Source organism: Micromesistius poutassou (assembly GCF_964030765.1).
Source record: "Micromesistius poutassou genome assembly, chromosome: 19".
Taxonomy (NCBI): Eukaryota; Metazoa; Chordata; class Actinopteri; order Gadiformes; family Gadidae; genus Micromesistius; species Micromesistius poutassou.
The window spans coordinates 1,892,483-1,915,091 of record NC_140289.1 but is presented as its reverse complement, the minus strand read 5'-3'; the positions used below and the strand labels follow the sequence as shown (position 1 = coordinate 1,915,091).

Sequence of the window (22,609 nt, the reverse complement as noted above, 5' to 3'; positions counted from 1 at the left end):
TAACCAAACAAGGACATTCCAGGAAGAACCATCTCATCTTATCGTGGTCGTAAAATTGCTCTCAGATGGGATCAGTCAAATTCACTGTTTGGAGGAGAATCATCCGGGTTCTTGTTATTTTTGGTGATCTTTTGTCATCACATGTGCGTTCCATTTGCTCCATTTGACCAATGACTGAGAGGAAGAGAGGAATGTTTTGTAAACCTTTATTAGAAATGTGTCATTTCAATGCGATTCATGTCCTCAAAATCTCAACTTTGTTCAGTCATGCATAATTTAAAATAATATATTATTCATAATTTTAATACAATAGCTGATGGTCTGGCCATTTCATGACATGTTTAATTCACAACAGATCATAATTGGTTGTACTTTAAAGGTGCCATGACATGCCACCAGGTGTGGTGTGATTAGCCATTACAAGCCGTTTTGGAATTTATGCCCCTTATGACATCATAAGGGGCAGAAAGTGGGCGTGTCCATCTAGATGTGTGCTGGATAGATCAGTCTACCAGCCTACCCGGTAGCAAACGTTGCTCATCTATCCGTCACACGTCTATGGACACGCACACCTGTGATGTCTGCCCTGGTTGCCTTATTAAAGAAGGGGGACATAGTCGGAGAGGAAGTATATAGAGCACACGTGTCATCTCTCCAGAAGTGGTGTGATGAAAGTTCCTTAGAGATCAATGTAACAAAAACTCAGGAACTTGTCTTTCATGAAAAGGACCCTGTGCAGCCCCTTATAATTAGGGGACAAATTGTAGAGGTAGTAGACAAGTTCAAATATCTAGGTACATATATTGATTGTAACCTAAATTTCAGTGAAAACACAGACCATATTTTTAAAACCTGTAACCAACGTCTCCATCTACTGCGCAAGCTCAACTCCTTTAGAGTGAGTAAGCACATTATGGAAACAGTTTATAAGAACCTGATAGAAGGCATTCTAACTTTCAACAAGGCAATGTGGTACGGTAATCTAAATATTAAAGGAAGAAGCAAGCTGCAGAGAATAGTAAACCTTGCCTCAAAAATCATAGGGACAAGACAGAAACAATTAAGTTGTATGTACGATGAAGTGCTTAGGAAAAAAGCTGTCAAAATAGCAAATGATCCCTCTCATCCACTCAATAGGGAGTTTGAACTTCTTCCCTCTGGTAGACGTTATAAAGTACCAAGGGCAAATCGTAATATTTTTAAAAATTATTTTATTCCTAATGCAATTGGGGCACTGAACACCATGCCCCGTTGATGCGTTGATGCGATGTGTTGTAATGTAACTGCCACTGCTGTCCTGCTTTTTGCCATGAAGATGTCTGTGTGTAAGTGTTGTTGTTGTTGCTGTTGTTGTCCTGCTTGTTGTTGCTGTTATTGTCCTGCTTGTTGTTTTTTATGAGACCAAAGACAAATTTCCACATCGTGGACAAATAAAAACTAACTAACTAACTAACTTAAGGGGCTGATTTCCAAAACGGCTTGTAACAGCTAATCACACCACACCTGGTGGCATGTCATGGCACCTTTAATTCGTTTTTTCAGTAAAAGCGGTCTGGAAGGTGTCTCATCATTTTGTGCACTAGATGAGAGGAGTTCCCGCCACGATCCCGGACTCGATGCCACACTCATTGTTCCCACGCTTGATCTTGAAAAACCCTTTTGGGGGGGATGAGAAACAACAGGATATATAAGTAAAAAGTTGAATTATAATAACTAACCAATAGTGTAGGCAGAGTAGAGTGCATAAAACGGATTCATAGAGAGAGTAAGAAACCAAACACTGAATTCAATGAACCAATATGTTCAATCAATCATGTTTTTTTATTTTTTATTATTATTATTTTTATGTGTCTACTTAGCTTGGAGCCGACTGAAAACATTTCACTGCTATGTATGTATGTGATGAATGAAATCTGAATCACCCTCCATGAAAAAAACAGCTGTGCATCGTAAGCTAGTAGCTAGTTGTAAGCAATCGTAAGCTAGCACTGGACTGCAGGTTCTGGGTTCAACCCCCAGCTTTTGAATGTTGTGTACGTAAGCCCTTGGGCAAGGTGCCCTCACCCCTACAACTGCTCATGTACCTGAACCAGAAGGGTCACTTCTTTACGGTGGTACATGGTAAACGTCAGCTTCAACCCACAAAGGTATACCATAAATACTCACAGGATGAGCAAACCCCAAAACACTTGAAGGTGACACGTCACACCGCCAGGTGTGAGTGTGATTAGCCATTCCTCATGGTGCTCATCTGTCCGTCATACATCTAGATGGACACGCCCACTTGTGATGTCAGAAGAGGCCGATTTTCAAAACGGCTTGTAACGGCTAATCACACTCACACCTATGGGTATAGTATGTCACCTTTAATGTGTGGGCGTTGAGGTGTACCGCCCTCATGCTGACTCATGCAGTCGAACAAAACGACAACTATGCACGCCACATTGCATCGACCAATCACGTCCATGCTTTCAGCGTACCTTTGTCTCCCCAGTCGGTGTTCCAGGAGTTGGCCGCCAGCCAGTAGGGGGTCCCGTTCTCCTCCCCCCACCCCAGGATCTTAACGGCGTGGCCCCCCAGGTACTCCCCTGAAACGCTCTGGTACACACCTGCAGGAAGATGTGTGTGTGATTAGTGTTCTTTTTTTTTGTGTGTGTGTGTGTGTGTGTGTGTTTAATGCATGAGAATGTTAGTGTAAATTTTGTGGTGTGTGTGTGTGTGTGTGTGTGGTTTGCGTGGTTGTGTAACGTGTGTGTGTGTGTGTGTGTGTGTGTGTGTGTGTGTGTGTGTGTGTGTGTGTGTGTGTGTGTGCGTGTTTGTTTGTGTGCCCTCTCAAGTTAGTAAATATCTAAATATTTACATAATTTAAATCCTCAATTAGTATTGAATATAACAACTCCCTACCACACTTGTACAGTAGAAAATCTTCATAGACCATGAAGGCTGCCTCTACGGGTCCGTTCAGGTACAACTCGGCCATGATCTGCTGCGGATCAGAGGGGACGTTGTACGCTTTCTGACCTGCAGGGGGCGACACAACACAGATTCAGGGCAGAGTGATAATATAACCATATATTATTCTGGATTTTCCAGTAAAATCAAAAGAAACGCATTAATGTATTGGGTGTAGGCTACTTTATATATCATGTAACATAATTGTATATTTCGACGATGACGAGGGTGAATTGTGATCCATCGTGTGTTCAATAAATTCAATGATGCTTTGTATGAAATGCTCGCAGTGTATTTTATACACAGCTCTGAAATGATACCCTCTAAAGTTCCCGTCCGCGATGGTAATAAGTTATCAGGCGCCGTCACCCAAAGTGACTGACAGATAATTCATTCAGTAGCAGGTAGGAGGTTCCTGCGGGCTATGTATATTGGAGATCGAACCCAGCCTCTTTCATTAGTAGTTGAGTACAGTTGAGTATAGATAAGGACTCAGTGTTACCTATGTATTTGTCTTCCCGGTAGTTCAACGGGTATTCATCGATGCACTGCATCGTACACTCGGGAGTGGGGTCCATAGTGCAGGGGGGGCGGGACCCGTTCATGTGGTGCTCACAAGGAGCGATGGTATAGGGCATACAGCCTGTCAATCATGCACAGCACAAACGCATTACGTGCAGAACTAAACGGTTAAGGCAGCAATTTACACACACATGAGAAAAAAAAAGAGTTTAGACAAAATAGAAAGTGCTTTACGTCGTACTCACCTACTTTAGAGCCGTACGAACCCCCACTCACAAGACCCTCATCAGTCCAATACACCCAGGCCACCGCCGGGTAGCCCCCCATACACCTGACAACACATATACGTTATGGCACTTAAAGACGTGTATCCATACACGACAACACACAGAAAGACCTGGTAGGCGGCTCACCCCATGCCACACTCATAGCAGCAGGTCAGCAGATCCTCAGCAGAGATCTCCACTGACACCTTGCCTTTGGTCGTGATACATAACCGGTCAGACATGGCCTCGGCCGCCCCAAAGGCCTATGGGTAACAGGACACCAAACACTGAATGTCAGGTGCAGAGCTAGGTCTGGTTTTTGTTACTTAGTCTAAATGCACACACCTTGATCACTCAGTGGCACATTTCCATTTTATCCTGCCTAATTGTATATTGCTGGGCTGGGGTCGTTAACTCACATTTTAAGCTCTGGTTTAAGCCTGAAATTGACCACTTGTGATGAATCTTCTGGAATTTTACAGTATATTTATAATCGTATAATTGTTTTGGTGTTGTGTAATTAAGGTGTTTTCTCATTAAGGTACACTGTGTACACTGTGTGTGTGTGTGTGTGTGCGTGCGTGCATGCGTGCGTGCATGTGTGTGTGTGCGTGTGTGTGTGTGTGTGTGTGTGTGCGTTACCCAGCAGGAGCCACAGCTTCCCTGGTCTCTGATTTGCTGGATGGTGGGGCATTCGGGCCACTGCTCTCGAGGGTCAAAGCTGTCAGGCAGCCCCAGGCCCTCAACAGAGTGCCTCCTGGGAAATACAGGCACAAACATCCAGTAGGATGTAACAAAAGTTAAGCTACGCTTATGCGCAAAAATAATTGCAAAGCATTTCAACTTAGTCATAACTTTGTTGAAATATAGCTTTTCAACTTTGTTGAAATATAGCCGAAGGGATGCAGTCAAATCAGCTGATTTTAGTGAAACACCTTTTTTTTTTACACATTGTAAACCTATTCCGCAGTGGCTGCAGGGTTCCACAAATCCACATGTTGTGTATTTACACTTTCGCACCTTTCATCCAGTAATGCATAAGCATATTTTATCAAACAGCGCATTTCCTAGACGACACGTATTGGGACATGCAGTGACACTGGGGACAGAGTTGACTGAGTTGAATGTAAGTCTCTTTAATCTCTTCATAAACAGAGACAAACAGCACAGGCCCTACCCTCAAATATATATTGAATCAACCGAGACTTACACCTCTGGCAGCCTGGGTCCATCGAGCAGCGTACCGCACAGACTCTTCACAAAGCTCATGTCCACATTGTGGAAATTCTGCCCAGCCTATAACAGTGGAGTGAGAGGAAAATGCATCAAAAACCATCTTTGGTACAACTTGACTTTATTTATTTGCATTAAGCGTAACGATCGAACGTCCTAACGCCTCCCACCTTCCAGGTGCTGTTGGATTCGTTGACGACGTCAATCATCTGCACGGAGAGGAGAGGGAGGCGGGGCTTGGCCCAGGTGACGGACAAGGCCGACAAGAGGAGGCTGACCCAATGCATCCTGTGAAAGAGTGTTTAGAGTCAGCATACTTTTAAAATCCACTATTTAGCTTAACAGCTTTCTTCCAGACACTGTCAGACTGCACCAACACTTGCCGACTGTGTTGTGTATTAAAGTGCCTCGCCCCTCTCTCTTGCTTTATCTCGGTCACACAGAGCCTTTGTTCCCCAGTCCGTTGTTTTGTGCAATAATTCAAAGTGCAATTACTCATAATAAATCATGGTGCAATAATTCAGTGTGCATATTTCTGTTTATTTATTTTATAGTGTTTATTTGTATTTTTAGAAAGTCAGAGCTTGAGACTAGGAGATACGCACATAAATATACAGTACAGAACATTGTGCTGTTATGTACCTGTGAAAATGTCAATATAATCATTTGAACTGGTTATCAGAGGTTTTCTAACCTCAGAGGTAAGAAAACTGCGCTTTTGTTGAGCTTTTGATGCAATTCTGTCAGCTTTCTCTTGCGGTTGATGTATTTAAGAGCTGCCACTTAAATGTTCAGGCCTAAATTTATAAGTGGTGTTTTAAAGGATATGAGCCAAAGTGTGAGGATATGAAAGAAAGTGTAAGAAAAGTTCCTCTTTCTTTGTCAGGCTACAGAAATAGCTGTTTAGAAAGTAGGCCAACACCTGCTTTGAAGACTTGAACTACATTACAGGAAGCAAGATATTTACTCAAAAGTTTCAAAACAATTAACAATTCAATTTGGATTTTATATCTGATCACATCTCTCCTTTTATTAAAAAATTTCTAATTTATAGTTGTAGCATTTTACTTTTTTATATTAACATATTTGTTCACGCTCACTTTTTAACATGAAATTACGTAGTAGTACAGTAGTAGTAGTAGTAGTACAGCATGTAGTACAGTAAAACAGTTTGCACGTTATGCTAAGGAAGTTATATTTCCAATACCAATGCACTGTTTAAATGAAAGTTCACATAAAACCTTATGATAGGACATTTAAGAAGGCATAATATTTGGCAAAACTAAAAACCAAGTAATAAAAATCCAATCCAATATGTTATATAATCCTCACAGAATAGACTTTTCAATTCACTCACCTGTGGATCATGTAGAAGCAGCTCTGGAGTGCAACTGAGTCACTGAATTCAGTGAAATGCTTTTAACCAACCTCAAGTTCAGAAATCACATGACTTGACCATAGCTCATCACCATGAACTCCATCTCACATGACAGGCCCTTTCACGCTTTACATATGTAATTAATTAAAAAAAGTAAGCGCAATTATATCGAGAAAAAAAAAAAAGGGAAATGATTCTTTATGACCTAGACATGGCATTTATGGCCCCAACTGTATTCACATCAAAGGAAGTCAGACCCAATGAAACTTTCACCAACTGTAAAACTAAACATTTCCTTTTATTTCAAAAAGTGAAGGATAGAGGTAAGCTGTGTGAAACAAATCCATCCATCAGTAGAATGTCACATTACATAGCAATGTTAATAGTCATTGTTCTTTGGATCCGTACAAAGGTTTTCTCTGTGCTAGCCGTTCTGCTCACCAAAGCATGTTTAAGGACACTTAATGCCATCAGTCTCATTCTGCATCTCTTTCTCAGTTCGGTTCAGTATCTTCAGCCCGGTTTCTTGGAAGGGGATTGGGGGTGTGTGTGGGGGGGACTGGGATTGAGATTAAGGGCAGGTTAAACCTAATTCTTAGGTTTTCTGCATACCTCAAGGTACTACGATTACTCAATTTAGATACAGAGGTGCTGTGTAGTGCCACTATTACCTATTTCCTCTCCATACGTTGATGCTAAACTGTCTTGCAGCAGCTTTATGCTAAGGTTGGTTCCGTGGACAAACCTTCTAACCTTCTTTGCATGGCCATCTGCTGATTAAAAGAAGAACCTTTGAGGTCTCTGTTCTATTATTATTATGCACTGGGTATGATGAGATTTAATTTCATTTCTTGGCTCCTGGCAGGTTATTGCTTTTTTTTTTTTTTCATATGATTTATAATGTTTATAGACTCACTCACACACAACCGTAAAATTATGTTTTTACCTTTCGCTTGCCAAGAAATTACTTTGGTTTTTCCACCACTACAGTCTTACCATTCCACAAGTGAGATTTGCATCTAAAAATTGATCTTTTCAAAATCAAAAATCAAAGAAGGACTTTTCAGGTCATATAAATCTGTTTCTGTCAATCCTCAAAATATACAAACTAGACCTGAATCTAGTAGTCAGCTCAGAATGCTCTCAACTATTTAAGGTCAAAACAATAACAAAACCTTACAATGCATAATCCTCTACATGTGACGTCACCATTACCCTTTTTATATCTTTTCTTTAACAGAATTAAGATGCCACAAAAAACATAAAACCACAAAAGACGCACCACAAAGTGTACATAAATCAAACACAAAACAAACGATAGATCGACAAAAAAACTCGAGCCGCGGATCCATCGCGCTATCCACAGCAGCCGGCAGAGAGCAGTCTCCCCCTCTTCCTCATCGTCGTCGTTTTGGTTCAAAGACCTCCGTCCCAGAGACCAAAACCCCCACATGATAAATACTCCACCTCCATCCCCGAGGACCACTAAGGGACTACGGAAGAGCGAGCCGAACCCAGAAGAGAACATGAAATCCAGACGTCACGATCCAGCCCTGGTTCCTCGAGGAACCAGGTGTCAGTGACAGGGGTTTGGGGGGGGCTTGGGGGGGGGGTGTGTGTCCCTCCTAGTGTCCCTCCATGTCCCTGCTGCCCTGTGCCTGGGCCATGGTGGTGCTGAGGTACTGCCAGCTGAGCGCGGCCAGCAGCATGGCGGCCGACAGGTACATGGGCGACAGGTGGCTGCTCTTGGACTGCAGCGCGGGCTGCAGGGGCGCCGACTTCTCCGCGATCACGCCCAGGATGCGCAGCGTCTCGGCCCGCGAGGGGTCCGTCAGGGAGACCTTCTGTCGCAACTGTTGGTGGGGGGGGGGGGGGGGGGGGGGTGACACATGCATAGAAACCAGAGTCAGGAAACACACACACAAAGCTATGGGCGAGATAGCACGGCGAAAGGAGAAGGGTAAAAGAGAGAGAAGAAATTGAAAGACTGCTACTTGGAGGCGGTAAGAGAGACCCAAAACGTCTTCACACACACACACACACACACACACACACACACACACACACACACACACACACACACACACACACACACACACACACACACACACACACACACACACACACACACACACACACAAAGAAGAGAAACTGATGGGAGAGAGCCCAGGGAGCGCGAGAGAGAGGAGCACATCTTCAACCAATCAGGACTGAGAGAGCGAGACTGAGAGAGACTTCAGAGCATAACAGGAAGTGCACATGGACGTCCTGCGGTCCACTTCCTACCTCCGCGCTGTACTGGGTGATGATGGCGCGCACGGCCTCCATGTTGTTGGCGTCCATCATGAGCGTGACGGCCTGGCCCTTCCGGATCTTCACCACGCCGCGGAACACCATGGGGTTGTTGTAGCACGCCGTCAGGGTCGCCAGCGCCATCACCTGGACAACCGCGGGATGACGCACACACACACACACACACAGTGATGCAAACAGAGGCGTCAACAAAAATATTCAACCGTCTAAAAGTACAAGATTTAGATTTTTTGGAAATGATCCATCCACAGGAACGACAAAAACTGCAAATTGATGCGGTCAGGGGAAGATTATTCTAATGGGGAGGATTCTCAACTCCCAGTCAAAGGGTTCTGGTTTTCGAGACCCGTTGTCGCGCCTCTCGACCCGTCATCGACGCCTACCTCAGCCTACCTCAGCCTACCTCAGCCTACCTCACACGCGTCGCGATCCCCTGCGGTTCGCGTCGGATGAGATATGAATCACCCTCAACCACGGCCCCCCACCCTCGCCCCCTCCTACCTGTGGAATGGCGCAGAAGTTGAAGATGCTCTGGTTGCGCAGGCGGGCCAGGTAGGTGAGCACGTCGGGAACGTGCCGCAGGGCGTCCGTCACCAGCAGGTTGAGACAGGACAGCGCCGACTCCAGCTTCTCCGGCTGGGCCAGGTCCTCCAGACGGTCGGAGAACTGGACCCACGCCTGGGGGGGGGGGAGAGGGGTGGAGACGGGGGAGGAGGGGGTGGAGGGGCGACGGGGGGGGGGGGGGGCATTTATCAGAAGGAGAATGCGTACAGCCCGAATGCTTGGATACTTGGATGAATAGGCATGATTAAAATCTGTTTTAAAATCGGCCTGCCCCAGAATGTAAACTGTAGGCATGGGAACTTAAGATTCCAGTTCAAATTTCTTATCATCATCTTATCATACTTACATAATACATACATATCATAAGTACACAAGGGTAAAATTCTAAGACTTGGTTCCTCAAGAGTCACATAGCAGCAGCAACACAAGATAACGATAAAAAGTTAAGTAAAAATAAGTAAAAAATTGAAATGCAAGAGTTTCAATGTGAGAGAAATATTCGGCGTAAAAATCCCATCGAGGTAAACATAGTTTTTGAGGAGCGGGATCCGTTCACTGCGCAGTGACCTTACCTCCTGGGGCCAGAAGGCGCGGCCCTGCTGCGTGTCCTCCAGGTAGTCCCGGATGATGTTGGTCTTCTGGAGGAACAGGCCCATGGAGTTGGCCAGCTCCGTGTCCTGGCCCACCTCGGGGTCCGCCAGCTGGGACGCCGAGAACAGCTGCGAGAGCCCGATGCCCACCAGGCCCGCCACGTAGTGACAGTACTGCAGGGGGGGGGGGGGGGGGGGACCACAACACAGACACAAGTTCAGCATCAGCAGGGGGGACTCGCATTCAGTACTCTGTTATGATATTTTAGTCCAGGAAAGGCCGCCGAGACAGGATCGCTTTTAACTCACTTTATTGGGTTAAGGTTATTGGTCTATTGTCTATCGTCTATGAAACAAAAGGAGAGGGATCGTATATAACACGCGTGGAGCGTCTCTAAGCTTTACATCTAATCGATACGCCGCCCAAGAGATTCTGACCTAAAATGGCGGAGTCCGAGTTAAATAAGAAGGTAGAGGTGGGCGTGTTCTGTGGCTTTAAAAGCCCGCCCCCTTTCATCTTTGTATGATCAGCTGCTGCCTGGTTGTGCAGCAGTCTTAAGGCTTATGTTATGTTTACTCAGTATTGTGGCTATGGGAGAATATTATGGCTGAAATATGTTACAGCTCACTGAATGTCGATTGTCCAATCGCATTGGCCGAATGTGCGCTGCACGATGCGCTCGTTTGCATAAGGTGAACTGAAGCTCTACTTTTGTCCCTCCCCTTTACAAGACGCCGTGATCCCTCGCCCGCGCGTGAGCCAATGGTTCCTCGCCAACACAAAGCGACTAGGAGGCGAGTGCCACGCTCAAGGCCACGATCAAGTGGTTCCATTCCATCTAAGTGATTAGTCCCTTCCTTTGACGACTCCGAAATATTTGATTCCTTTCCTCCCCGTCAAGCAGTGAAGAGGAACACGTATGAGAACACCCACCAGGTCCCACTCCTTCATGGAGCCCACTTTCTTCTCCAGGAACTCGGCCATGCCCATCCCCATGCGGTGACAGATATCAGAGATGACCTCGCGGTACTGCTGGCCCAGCTTACGGAACTCCAGGGAAATCTGGACAGACGAAAATCAAATCACTGGGTTAAACAAAACAAATGAATTAGTGAACTAAGAAGTGAATTAAGTGTGTTACATCTTCTACCCTGGTGCGTAAAAGGAGCCGACCCGCAAATAGTGTCCTGAGCGACGCCTGTGTTGATGCTACATTCCGTGGCACTTAAAAATAGCTCTTAGCATTGTGCAGCATCTTATTCTAGCTACCTTTGTTGTGTACGGGGGATGGGTTAACCTAGCGATTGTTAGTGACTGCACTTGGTTCTATGAACATCCTTACTATATATTGTTGTTTCTCTCTAAAAGCGTTTGCTTAATGCCCTAAATGTAAATATACTACCCTGGTTTGTAAAAGTAGCAGACCCACAAATAGTGTCATGAGCCTGGTGTTGGTGGTGCTGCAACCCGTTGCACTTAAAAATAGTAGGCCTACTTGGCTAGCGCTTGGCATTTGTTTCTATGAACATCCATCCTTACTGTACCGACAGCGATATATTGTTGTTTCTCTTTCTTCTGACAACTTATATTAACTTGTAAAAAATGTAAATCCTACAAGTATGCGTCTGTCAAAAGGGTCAATCGACGGATTAGAAAAGGCGGACCATGACTGACCGTGGGGAAGTCCTCCAGGACCTGTCGGTCTTTCTCCTGGCTCTCGGTGAAGCACCAGTCGGCCTGGTACAGGAAGGTGTGGAAGTCGTTGAGCATGGGCACCTTGGTCTCCAGGGGGATGGTCATGTCGTCCTCCACCGTGTCCAGGGACCGCAGCACCAGGTAGAAGATGCACACGGCGTGTCTGCGGGCGAACACAAGGGGAGGGGGGGGGGGGGGGGGGGGGGGGGTGTGGGCGTGAGGGAGGTGGCATTTGTTGATCAAATATTTACTAGTTTTGCGTCAGGCGACGCATCTTTAAGAAACTCTGATTTATTGGGAAACTATCTGATGTAATAGATATATATTTATTATATAATTGTTTGTAGTTTAATGTAGCCTATGTTATGTAAAATGGGCGGGGCCTTTGGTAAGGAGTTTAAGATTTAAAACGGGAACTGTCAGCGGTGAGTCAATTTTAAACGAAGGTTAAAACTTTTGGTAGGCGAGATAACATTGCAACTATTGCACAACGACTTTATTTATTTATTTTTTCAACGTTTTTTTCAAGGTTTCATGCCAAGATTATGTCTTCATCGAGTATTTTCCCGTGTGGGCCTCTGTTTGTTTACAAAAAACATCGCCAGGGAGTCCCGCCCCTCACACAAAAAAAAAACCGTAATACGTGCATGTACAGAACAATATTTAGTTAAAACCTTACCGTAGGTCCCCGTCCAGCGACTCGATTACAGCTGCAAAACTCCGACTGGTTTGGTTCAAGTACGTGTAGCAAGTTCGCAGACTCTCGCTCATGGCCTCCTGGCAGGAGAGACACAGAAACACGGGGTTGCTGCGGTAGGAGCTGGTGGTTCTGAGCGCGTTGGGACGCGCTGCTCGACAGCAGCTGTCCTGCAGCCGTCTCTCCCCCAACCTACCGCCGACCATGAGAGACCGAGGGCTGGAGCCAGTGGTGCTGCGAGGCGTGATCAGCAACGAGCGTTTAAATATCAACAGAGAGATGGGACACTTGCAGCAAGCCCCCGCCATGTGGTCAGGAAAAGTTGTGCTGTAACGCAAGGCAAGGCCGTGTCGTTGCGCTACTAGAGAGCATTACTGCTGTATCCATGCCATGTTGTGTTATGTGAGGTGAAACGCACGGTAGAGGGCAAGCGAGTCGACGGCGAGGTGAAACACTGGAGCGTCAGACAGGGATCCATAAATAGTAACACAACACGGGGCGTGGTCACGCTTCAAAGTGACCGCGACCTATCCACATGCTACTACATCTGTTGGAGAGGCAGCGGGGCTACATGCGCACAACTTTGACAAACTGATCAACTTCTCGAGAAGCAATGTTTATCTTGGTAGGATTTACGCATGGTAACGAAACGGGTTAGGCCTACTACTAAAACTGGATTCTTAAATACCATGCGAAATTAAGTCCCATGCCGTTTACATTCTGGGGTAGGACAATATAAAACTGATTTGAACCACATGCGATCCTCATTCAAATATGCATATTCATGAGTATCTACAAGTATACGCCGTTCACGACCGGCTCTTGCATAATAGTGACATCTAGCGGCAGACACAGGGAAGGACAGGTGCTGCTTTTATGTCATGGAAACCTGCAAAGCCTTTCTATACCCCTAAACCAATGTTTAAGGTCCTATGTAATTTTGTCTATGTCAGTCTGTACTTGACATTAGAATGCTTGTGTATAACGACTGCAAACAACATTAACAATATCCTAGAAAGGGGCAGTAGCCTACACGTATAGGCTGACGTTAATCAAAACACGACGTTAAAGTAAGCAGCCCAATCGTTTCAGCGACACCGTTGAGCTTCACGCAGTACAAGCACGTCCATGCCAGGTATAGGAGACCTCAGATTAACCGTGAAACATGCGCAGAGCATCTCTGTCTCTGAACTCTGAAAGCCTATTATGCAACGCAAATTAGAGACGTCCAATCTAATAGTTTCTCCCGGCTCGGTGAGCCATCTACCGGTAGGCGATATTTTTCGTAGGATAAGTCTGGGATTCTCGCCTCTGATTAGTTAGAAGGGCTCTCCTTTAGATCGTGTCGATTAGTCCAAGCTGTTTACGGGAGTTTATGGTTAGGGTTAGGGTTAACCCTTACCCAAACCCTAACCATAACTAATCGGAGGAGAGCCATTCTAACCAATCAGAGGCGAGAATTCCAGACTTATCCTACGAAAAATATATATCGCTACCGGTAGACAGACAATTAGGAGAACGCCATCTAGGAACACAATCGAGTCTAGACAACACATTACCAAAGACACATGCAGGTCGATTTATATGAGCCGAAACAGGGCGCTGTAGTTACGTGAATACCAGTATCCTATCAATAGCCTACTACGTGAACAACAACATACTACTTTATAACAACATTGCATGATCCGTCCTATAGCATGTGGTGCTCTCTTCATAGTAGCCTACATCATTTGCATTGATCCCTGATCATTGGCGTTTCCAACTGTTGTAAATGAATGACATGCTTCTTGATCTCTGCTGGAACAACCATATAGCACGTTGTTATATAAGCGGGATGTATAGGCCTGCTTATGAAACAAAGCGACAACATGTTTGATGGGAGTATATGGAAAAACGTATCGCACAGATAGGTACTCACATAGTCCAACTTGGCCATCACGGCTCTACAGCCACCCATCTTAAACTTGAGAAGATTAAGGATCTCTTCTGGGTGCCCCAGTGACTTCACGATGTCCTTGATCATTTCTAAAAGCGTTTCGTACTTTCCTCTATACTTTACAATGAAAAGTTACAACGTTGTAACGTATGGCCCGTCCAATTGGTGCGTCTGGGAGATGTAGAAGTAAAGGCAACCCTTTGCATGCCGCAAACCATTCAGTCACAATTGTGGCCAGATCGAATGATGGGCGGCATTGGCTGGCGAGTCATGGGCTTAGACCTTAGCAACAAATAGGAGAGGAGAGCGCCTGGTGTGATGCCCCGCCCCGAGAGACTCTCAGCCAATAGGGAGGCGGTGGGAGGGAACGGAAAACGCAACGTTAAATAATAGACAAATATTAGCGTGTAGAACAAGAAAACACAAATAGAATAGAACATGTTTGTGATGTATGTGATGCGTGATGAAAATACATTAAAATAAAGTGAACGTATTTTATTTCGTGGCGGCGTTTTGGACATGTTTGGTTGAATGATGGGGGAGAGACGGAGATAAACTGGCCATGACGTCACGGGTCAGGTGAAAGAGGAGATCCCTAGCTGTCCGAGAGCCCCCTACCGTGCTGTCGATGTCCTGTCATATCATGTGGATAGTTATTATGTCATCACAGCCTATATTATAACGTCGTATAGGAACTGTATTCAGGAATGAGCTTATAATATAGTATGCCCTGAGCAGTCGTAGCCTACGAATTGGTCGATGATATTGTTTGTAAAAAAAACAACAACAACAAAAAAGTAAGCATTGCACTGGCAATTTATAAACTGTCTGCTTTTTTTAAACGAATGTGTGAAGTTGGCAGCGCAGTGCAAAGAGGCGTCATCAGGACCGCTCAGGTGTCACTCATAACACTTTTATGGGTTATTCTCCCATAATAAAGGTTATTTTCCTTTATTATGGATGTTTATGCTCCTTTAATGAACCATGGCGGGGTTTGTGGCCTGAGATCACACACATGGACCATTGACCATCTGTGTCAATATCGGACCATGTGTGTCAATATCGACAGATTGACTTCATATACAATAAAAGTTCTAGAAATGAGGCCCTTGACAGTGAGTGGTAGTTTAATTCGAAATAAATAAAATGAATTAAAAATATATATATATCGATATTTGCTTACACGGACCTTTCGTTGCAGGAGCCTATTCAGTATTAGGTCAACCGGTTTGTTGGATTTTGCTTCCCTCTGTCGGTCGGCCAGACCACTGCTATCAGGGAATTATTATAGGCCTTCATCACAGAGGTGTGGGCGGACACAGGTGCCTGTGACGTCTACAGACTCTGACTGAGTCAATGAATGAGCTACACCGGTTTACAGCCCAATACTGTTGCATGAATATGTGTTTAGATAGATAGATAGATAGATAGATAGATAGATAGATAGATAGATAGATAGATAGATAGATAGATGGATGGATGGATGGATGGATGGATGGATGGATGGATGGATGGATGGATGGATTGATTGATTGATTGATAGATAGGTAGCTTGATAAATAGATAGATAGATAGATAGATAGATAAATAGATAGATAGATAGATAGATAGATAGATAGATAGATAGATAGACTTAGCTATATCTATATAGGCCTACACGTCTATCCTAAAAGCAAAAAAGCAACTATGCTATGCGTCAATGTAAGATTGACGTTTCTGAATTCCAATGGAACTGTGAAATTCTAATTCTTTAAGTGGTGTCTTTACTCATTGTCTAAACAGGTTTCTGTAGCCTATCTCACTTGACAATCGATGCGTTGGACTCAAAGGTCATAGACCCGAGACAACATGCTGCAGGCTAATGGCTACTCCATAGTTACACACAGCAACTTTGAATCCAGTCCAACATGTTTATTTGCATGTTATGGAACCACAAACAATGGTTATGGTTGACAGGCCTCTCCATGAATCTGTTTGTCTGGATCTCCTTGTGCCATACAAAGGGAAATCTGTAATACGAATTACTATAATTACAGATTTGATTAATTAGAGACAGAGAGAGGGAGAGAGAGAGAGAGAGAGAGAGAGAGAGAGAGAGAGAGAGAGAGAGAGAGAGAGAGAGAGAGAGGGGGGGGGGGGGGGGAGCATATTGATGAATCCAAGAGAGAGATTTTATACTTAACGTCTTAACGCTTTGGCAATGTAAATGTTTGTTTCTCATGCCAATACAGCTTTTTTGAATTGAATTGAATTGAATTGAATTTAATTTAATTTAATTGAGAAAGAGAGAGAGAGAGAGAGAGAGAGAGAGAGAGAGAGAGGAGAGACTTTAGTATTTGGCCCTAGGGCATGTTGTGCCCTAGGGCACAACATTGCACAACAATGTTTCACCTGTAAGAGAACGAAAACAACGCAAAGAAAACATGAAAGAGCTCTAATAAGCTCAGAAGGAATGTGGAAAGGAAACTGTCACACAAGTGGCAGGACTCTAACAAAAGGAGGAGCTAATTCCTTCCAGAAGCAGAGTGAAATTGTTTCAGTGGAGGTCGTCAGAAGCAACAAAATTCTACTATACCGCCAATGGTTCCACACTACTCAGAGCTCCACTTTTTCCTTTCGACCTTATCCGATTCATATCGGATCATTTGTCGATTGTTTTCATTTTACCATTGTCGTGAGATCGGTTGGATCAGCCGGGGATGAATTTTATATGACAAGCAAGCAAGCAAGCATGCACCATCGGGGATGTGAGTCCACCTTTACGCGGTCTACAGATAACAGCCTTCTGCGGGTCAGACGTGAGGATGGAGCGATACATGTGAGCCAAGCGTTTATTCCCCCGTTATACCTGCACTATATGATTTAACTATAACTGCAGTATCAATGTCCGAACTACATCGTTTCTCAACTATAAAACATGCACATCTAATACGTCAATCCATCCAGGGTATTTCCCTCCATCAATTGTTTAATTCTGGTCCACTTTGAAAAGCAGTGTTTACTACTTGTAGCCACAACTCTTAACACTTTTTCTTTAACACAAAACACAATGGCTGCTTTAAATAACCCTATGGAGCTAGAGCTACCATTAGGGGTATAATGTGCGTCCCGTCCTGTCCAACCTGTTCGCGTCATGGCTGAGAAGCGTTTTCCTTGAACGCCCCGAGTAAAATCATAACACTACATCGATTACGACATCCGACTTCCATTGTGTATGGCTTAACTTAAGCTATTGAACTTATGACTGTATCAATATTGTTTTTTTGTATATTTCTTCAGGTTAAAACGTAAGCCAAAGAAATATGTCTGGAACCCATCAAAGGCAAAGAAAGTTTTTGCAACTTTTCTCACGAATGGAAATCCTTACCCCAACCCTGTGAAGCCAACACACCAGGATTTGAGGAGACACGGCGTGATTAAGTAAGAATGTGAAACTGTTAGCAATGTGAGGACAAATGACTCATTCTGTGTTTTGGCTTTGGAGCATTGTTTTTTTCTAAGTTCAAAGTTGAACAGTGTCGTTGCTTAATACTCTATTAAGTTGTGTGGCTCTGTCTTGTCATAATAAAGCATTTGCTTATGGAACCCTTACACATATAATTAGGCGTGGATTTCCCCCCCAAGTTTGCTCCTGGGAATCCACGTTCGCCAAGTTTGCTTGAATCCAAATTTGCTGCTAACCTGCGGCTCAGAGAGTCGAGAGGTTGATGCGTCATGCATCATAAACCTGTCACTGTCCAGTGAGTGATCGCTCACCCTGAGTTTCTCTTTTACACCCGCAGTCCCCGTCACCCTTGCGTGACTCCCGACCACACCCACGGCTGCGCCCCCTCGGCCCCCAGCGACGCGGACGCCCTCCTCAGCCGGATCTCCTCCTGGGTGGACACGCGCTACTCCGTCAGAAAGGCACTGGAGCACTTCAGGCTTGGGCCAGCCGTCGCCGGCACGCGGGACACCCTCCTGTCCCGCCGCGCCAACGAGCGGTTCCTGGAGCTCCACCGGGACATCGGCGCGGAGTGCGACCCCGGGAGCCGGCAGCACTCCTGGGCGGCCCTGGAGACGCGCCGGGAGGTGGTCATGTACGGGCCGTACTACCCCGACTATGCCCGCGGGGAGCACAGCGAGGACCTGGTGGTCCGTCAGACGGAGGAGCTGCTGGGGGCCGAGGGGGGCCCGGCGCGGGGCGGTGGCGGCGGCGGCGGCGGCAGCGTGTACATCTTCACCCAGAACAGCCCGTGTCTGGACCGCGACACCCAGCCGTGCATGCTGCACCTGGTGGAGAGGGCGCTGGCGTGGCACGGCCTGTACGGGGTGACGGTGCACATCGGGTACGCCAAGTGCTGGGGCTTCAAGGGGAACAAGGAGCCGCTGTTCCGCGACGTGGACCGCGGCCAGCTGGAGTGCGTGGGCGCGAGCCGCGACCACCGGAGCTACGTCGAGGCGCTGCGGAAGCGCCCCGGGGCGGACCTCAGCCCGCTCTCCGAGGAGCTGTTCTCGGCGGTGAGGCGGACGCTGCAAGCGGGGTCGGAACACCTGGGGTTCTCTTTGAGGAACGGCGCGCCGGAGCAGAACTGGAAGAGAGCCTTTAAGGACGCCGCGCTGAGCCGCGTCACAGAGGGCGAGTCGCAGGTCGACAGGGAAGCCTGGACGCGGGAGACGGACGCCATGGGCGAGGCGGCGCAAGAGCTGGTGTCCGATGAGGGGCTGCGGACGCTGGGGGCGCACGTGGAGCGGGGACGGACGTTTGCGCGGGACTACGTTTTTGCCCCGCAGACGCACGAGGCCGTACGGGCCGGGGCGAGGCTGGCGTTCCTCCGAGGCTGGAGGGACGTGGTGGAGGCGAGGTACGCCGAGTTCATCAGGGAGAGACTGACGGACGACTTCAACCGCTGCGTCACCCATCTGTTTAGTGAAGACGTTGTGAAGTTTGACAAGGAATACGTACAAATAGGAAGGGTAAGGTTTTCCAAGGAATGCCCACCTTCTTCGGAAGGTTGTTTATTTTACTAGGCCACAGGGCCAGCAGCTCAAAGAATGTAACTCTGCACTTGTGGTGTCGTAAGACGCTTTGGATCAAAGGGTCCACCCAATGGCGTATATAGATATGTTACCTGGCCATTTAGCAGACGATTTGATCCAAAGTGTCTTACTGTGGAGTAAGATAAGGAGCAGGTTGGGGTTTGGGGTCCTACAGGTAAGGCTGTGGACAAGGGTTGTTCAAACCCAGAACCTTGCAGCTAGGAGTGAATCACCCTAACCATAGAATCCGTCCTATTATTGTTGTAGTATAGGGGAACACATAGAAAGAAGACAAGTTTGGACTGGGTGTATATGTCGTATATATATATTGTGTGCATATCACGAGCACCGTTCTGAAAGAAACACAGAATACCAGAACACGTCGTGTACACGTTACGCTTTGTCTTTATTACAGTATCCTCCGCAGGGCTACAGCTAGGGACAGAGGATCGTTCTCAGGTAGTAGCTACATTAGAGTCGATGCACATGGAGTTCTTCCACGCGCACATTCGTCACTGCGTCGGTGGTGTTGACAGCACATTCAACAACTTAAACTGGAGTGGAGCTTTTTTTTTTTTACATAAAGGATTGCATATTTATATTTAGGATAAGAACATTATGTAGAAATTTCAAGACCACCGCCAGTTCATTCATATTTCTCCAGGTTTGTCACAGGTTAATTAAAGCATACATTTTGGCAGTATTTTGAAGAAGAAAGAAAATAACAGTATTTTGGTACAGTACTGTGTTATAAAGCACATCTGCTATGAAACAGGTTTATTACACAGTTATGGGGTTGTGGCTGTAAATGTATATATATATATATATATATATATATATATATGTATATATGTGTATATAAATATTAGCCAGACCCTACAAGAAAGACCTAAAACAGAAGCATTTCCATATTTTACAAGATAAAAGTGCACTAGAAAGTCACCAGACAGGGAGAGCACTACGGGCAGGTCAACTCATTCACATCACATGATTTGTGAGCATCGTTTTAGTCACATAAGTAGTTATACATTTGTATTACTCTGAGTAATGAAAATGTAAGATGTATTCGTCCATTCTTAAATTAAAGTGAAATAAGCCGGCCTTTTCCAAGCCTCGAAGGTGATCATGTGATACAATCTTGAAGCCGTTTGACAATTGGTCTGGAGGAGTGATGAACTCTTTGTGTTTTGAGTTGAGTTCAACTGATGAGTTTTTCAAGTAAGTATACAATGCTATACTTCATGGATGTGTTGACTATTTGTTGGAGTAACCTGGTATTTTCCAGGCTGTATTGACCGGTATTCCAGTTTATGAGTCATGACCTATTTTATATGATAATGACTCACTAAGGGATTTCTGTTTTGGTACTTTGCCACCAAAGATTCGTCAACAAGTCACAACGAAAATCACTAGGCTACTAACTAAAAGGAGGGGAAAAGCTATCCAGGTCAGCTCTTTTTAAGTTACCCTGATCAAAACCAGTTAATAACACTGTATCCTTGAAGCACTTGCTGTTGTTTTGTTGAAATATTCAGCTGAGTGTTTCAAACCTTAAGTTCAATAGAAGTATATTAGCCTACACTTTAGTAAGGATACTTGGATCCAACCCAAAACCAAGTGTTCCTGTGCAGACCATGTTTACATTGCCCAGCATATATTTGGATGTGTAGTGCTGTTTACAATCCAATTCTGCATCGTAGTTGAGTACTTTGTTTCGCTGATGGCTGATATAACCTCACACAACAACCCAGCACACAATTGGCACATCCCCCCCCATCAGCTACACATCATCCCCCATCTGGGAACACATGTTTGTGTTTGTATCAGGTATCGTGATATTGCAGGTTGTGGGTATTCTAGGCAAGGATTAAGTTGTTCCAGGGTTCTGGTTTGGAACTGGAGGCCCCAACGTGAGCCCTAGGGGACATTTTAAGAGGATGGGCCCCTCCATGGATGTTCATGTATGAGGGTAGGGCGGAAATCTGTGGAACAGACACAGACATGCATTAGTTTGCAAGTAAACGACAGTGGAATTGACATTTACATTTAGCAGACACTATTACCCAAAGCAAATTATTCACACATTCGCACACCAGTGGAGTCAACCATGCAAGGCGACGGCCAGCTCGTCGGGAGCAGTTAGGGGCTAGGAGGATTTGAACCAGCAACCTTCTGGTTACAAGTCGATAGGGGTCGGCTTTACAACGCGTCCCATTCACACCACAGTGACAGCAGTCCCAGTGTGTGAGAGTGTGTGCGCACGGTGTGAACGCCAGCCTACCTGGTTGTGTGCGCTGTGCTGTGTGTACATGTTGGAGGTGTTTGGCTCCGTCTTTATCTGCCGTGGTTCGTCCACGGGGGAGACGGAGCTAACGGTGGGGGTGCGGGGCGTGCTGCCGGGGTTGACTGGAGAACCGTCACATCCTGTCGACCCTGGGGTCCCAGAGAACACATCTTAAGCGTGCATGCTGACTTGAAAGGCCCCGTGTTTTACCACCAGGTGTGATGACGATGAGCCATTACCAAAAACTAGCACTGTGGCTGCTGTGGGCGTGTCCACCCAGAGGCAATGGGTGGATCAGGGTTGGCTGATAGTTCAATCAATCATGTATGATGTCACTCTATTGGCTAGAGTAAGAGATGCCGATCAATTTAAAAAAAAAAACATGCAGTGTCTTCTCAGTGAGCGGCAAAACAGGGTCCCTTTAATGCCTACACGTAAATGCATTTAATACCTTCACATGGAAATACCTCCACCCTATACCTGCCCAATACCTATACCTTTAATACACATTGTACATCTAAATATTAAAAACTAACAAAGGATATTGAATATGTTATGTACCATATTGCAAACTTATTGGATGCTCCTATTTGTAAAATAATTTCCTACTAATTTCATACTTTGCATGGCGTCGCTTGCAATGGCAATTGTACGACGTGGCTGCCCGCTATACATCCCTGTATCTGTGGTCTGATCTGCTGGCTGGAGTTAACCATTGACGAACACACAGCCAACTCAAACCACCACACACAGGTCTCTGTTATCTCTGCATGCAAATACATGCCAAGAAATTATCTATTGCATGAGGCATGGACGCACAAGAAACTCTTGTGCGCTCACTCTCTCTCTCACACACACACACACACACACACACACACACACACACACACACACACACACACACACACACACACACACACACACACACACACACACACACACACACACACACACACACACACAATCACCTAGGTGGGGTTTGTTGAGGCTCTTGGGTTTGCGTTTCCGGGTCTGGATCCCCTCTTTCTTCATGGCCAGGGGTCGGGGGACCTGGATCAAGACAAAAGCAATCGCTTAGTGTCACAAATGTCGCTCAGTGTCATCCGCAAATCACTTGACTCTGAGATTCTTTTTGCGTTGCTAGGGAGCGAGCCCCGGG

The 22,609-nt window shown here is 45.6% G+C and overlaps 4 protein-coding genes across 6 annotated transcripts in view; 1 reads left to right on the top strand and 3 right to left on the bottom strand.

Moving 5' to 3' along the window:
• Positions 1 to 981: 981 nt before the first annotated feature.
• On the bottom strand, positions 982 to 6,346 carry ctsbb (cathepsin Bb). The gene is made up of 10 exons (XM_084484094.1): positions 6,331 to 6,346; positions 5,144 to 5,261; positions 4,951 to 5,036; positions 4,383 to 4,497; positions 3,888 to 4,003; positions 3,720 to 3,805; positions 3,455 to 3,595; positions 2,905 to 3,021; positions 2,481 to 2,609; positions 982 to 1,656 (listed from the first exon to the last, which is right to left on the bottom strand). The coding sequence occupies exons 1-10, from the start codon at positions 6,339 to 6,341 to the stop codon at positions 1,580 to 1,582; spliced, it is 996 nt and encodes a 331-aa protein (XP_084340220.1). The 5' UTR covers positions 6,342 to 6,346; the 3' UTR covers positions 982 to 1,579.
• On the bottom strand, positions 5,982 to 14,347 carry fdft1 (farnesyl-diphosphate farnesyltransferase 1). Of its 2 annotated transcripts, XM_084484091.1 has the most exons (8): positions 14,130 to 14,347; positions 12,194 to 12,291; positions 11,494 to 11,677; positions 10,753 to 10,881; positions 9,801 to 9,992; positions 9,166 to 9,342; positions 8,638 to 8,790; positions 5,983 to 8,204 (listed from the first exon to the last, which is right to left on the bottom strand). In XM_084484091.1, exons 1-8 carry the CDS (start codon positions 14,232 to 14,234, stop codon positions 7,977 to 7,979), a joined length of 1,266 nt encoding a protein of 421 aa, XP_084340217.1. In that variant the 5' UTR covers positions 14,235 to 14,347; the 3' UTR covers positions 5,983 to 7,976. The 2 variants fall into 2 exon arrangements, with proteins under 2 accessions (XP_084340216.1, XP_084340217.1); XM_084484090.1 differs by lacking the exon at positions 14,130 to 14,347 and having other exon boundaries at positions 5,982 to 8,204; positions 12,194 to 12,746.
• Positions 14,348 to 16,878: 2,531 nt separating this feature from the next.
• LOC311364077 (uncharacterized protein) lies at positions 16,879 to 19,157 on the top strand (the record flags this gene model as incomplete). The annotated part of the gene is given in 4 exon segments (XM_084484089.1): positions 16,879 to 16,905; positions 16,907 to 16,965; positions 17,427 to 17,567; positions 17,930 to 19,157. Coding segments are annotated over 4 exon segments (1,455 nt in total).
• Positions 19,158 to 19,553: 396 nt separating this feature from the next.
• The window catches only part of gata4 (GATA binding protein 4), a 9,350-nt gene continuing 6,294 nt past the window's right edge, over positions 19,554 to 22,609 (bottom strand). For both annotated transcript variants that reach the window (XM_084484092.1, XM_084484093.1), the window contains exons 5-7: positions 22,419 to 22,500; positions 21,448 to 21,599; positions 19,554 to 21,148 (exon numbers count right to left, since the gene is read on the bottom strand). In XM_084484092.1, the coding sequence (XP_084340218.1) occupies positions 21,023 to 21,148; positions 21,448 to 21,599; positions 22,419 to 22,500 (360 nt within the window). In that variant the 3' untranslated portion in view covers positions 19,554 to 21,022. The remainder of the gene's footprint in view (positions 21,149 to 21,447; positions 21,600 to 22,418; positions 22,501 to 22,609) is intronic.

Bases quoted from the DNA above. Each gene is read 5' to 3' on its own strand.
- fdft1 (XM_084484090.1), bottom strand. From the start codon at position 12,519: ATGGCGGGGGCTTGCTGCAAGTGTCCCATCTCTCTGTTGATATTTAAA. The intron at 11,678-12,193 runs GTAAGGTTTTAA...GTTCGCCCGCAG, and splicing joins TCGCTGGACGGGGACCTACG to ACACGCCGTGTGCATCTTCT. The intron at 8,791-9,165 runs GTAGGAGGGGGC...GCGGTTGTCCAG, and splicing joins ACTTCTGCGCCATTCCACAG to GTGATGGCGCTGGCGACCCT.
- ctsbb (XM_084484094.1), bottom strand. The intron at 3,806-3,887 runs GTGAGCCGCCTA...ATGTGTTGTCAG, and splicing joins TGCTATGAGTGTGGCATGGG to GTGTATGGGGGGCTACCCGG. The intron at 2,610-2,904 runs GTAGGGAGTTGT...ATCTTCCTGCAG, and splicing joins TTTTCTACTGTACAAGTGTG to GTGTGTACCAGAGCGTTTCA.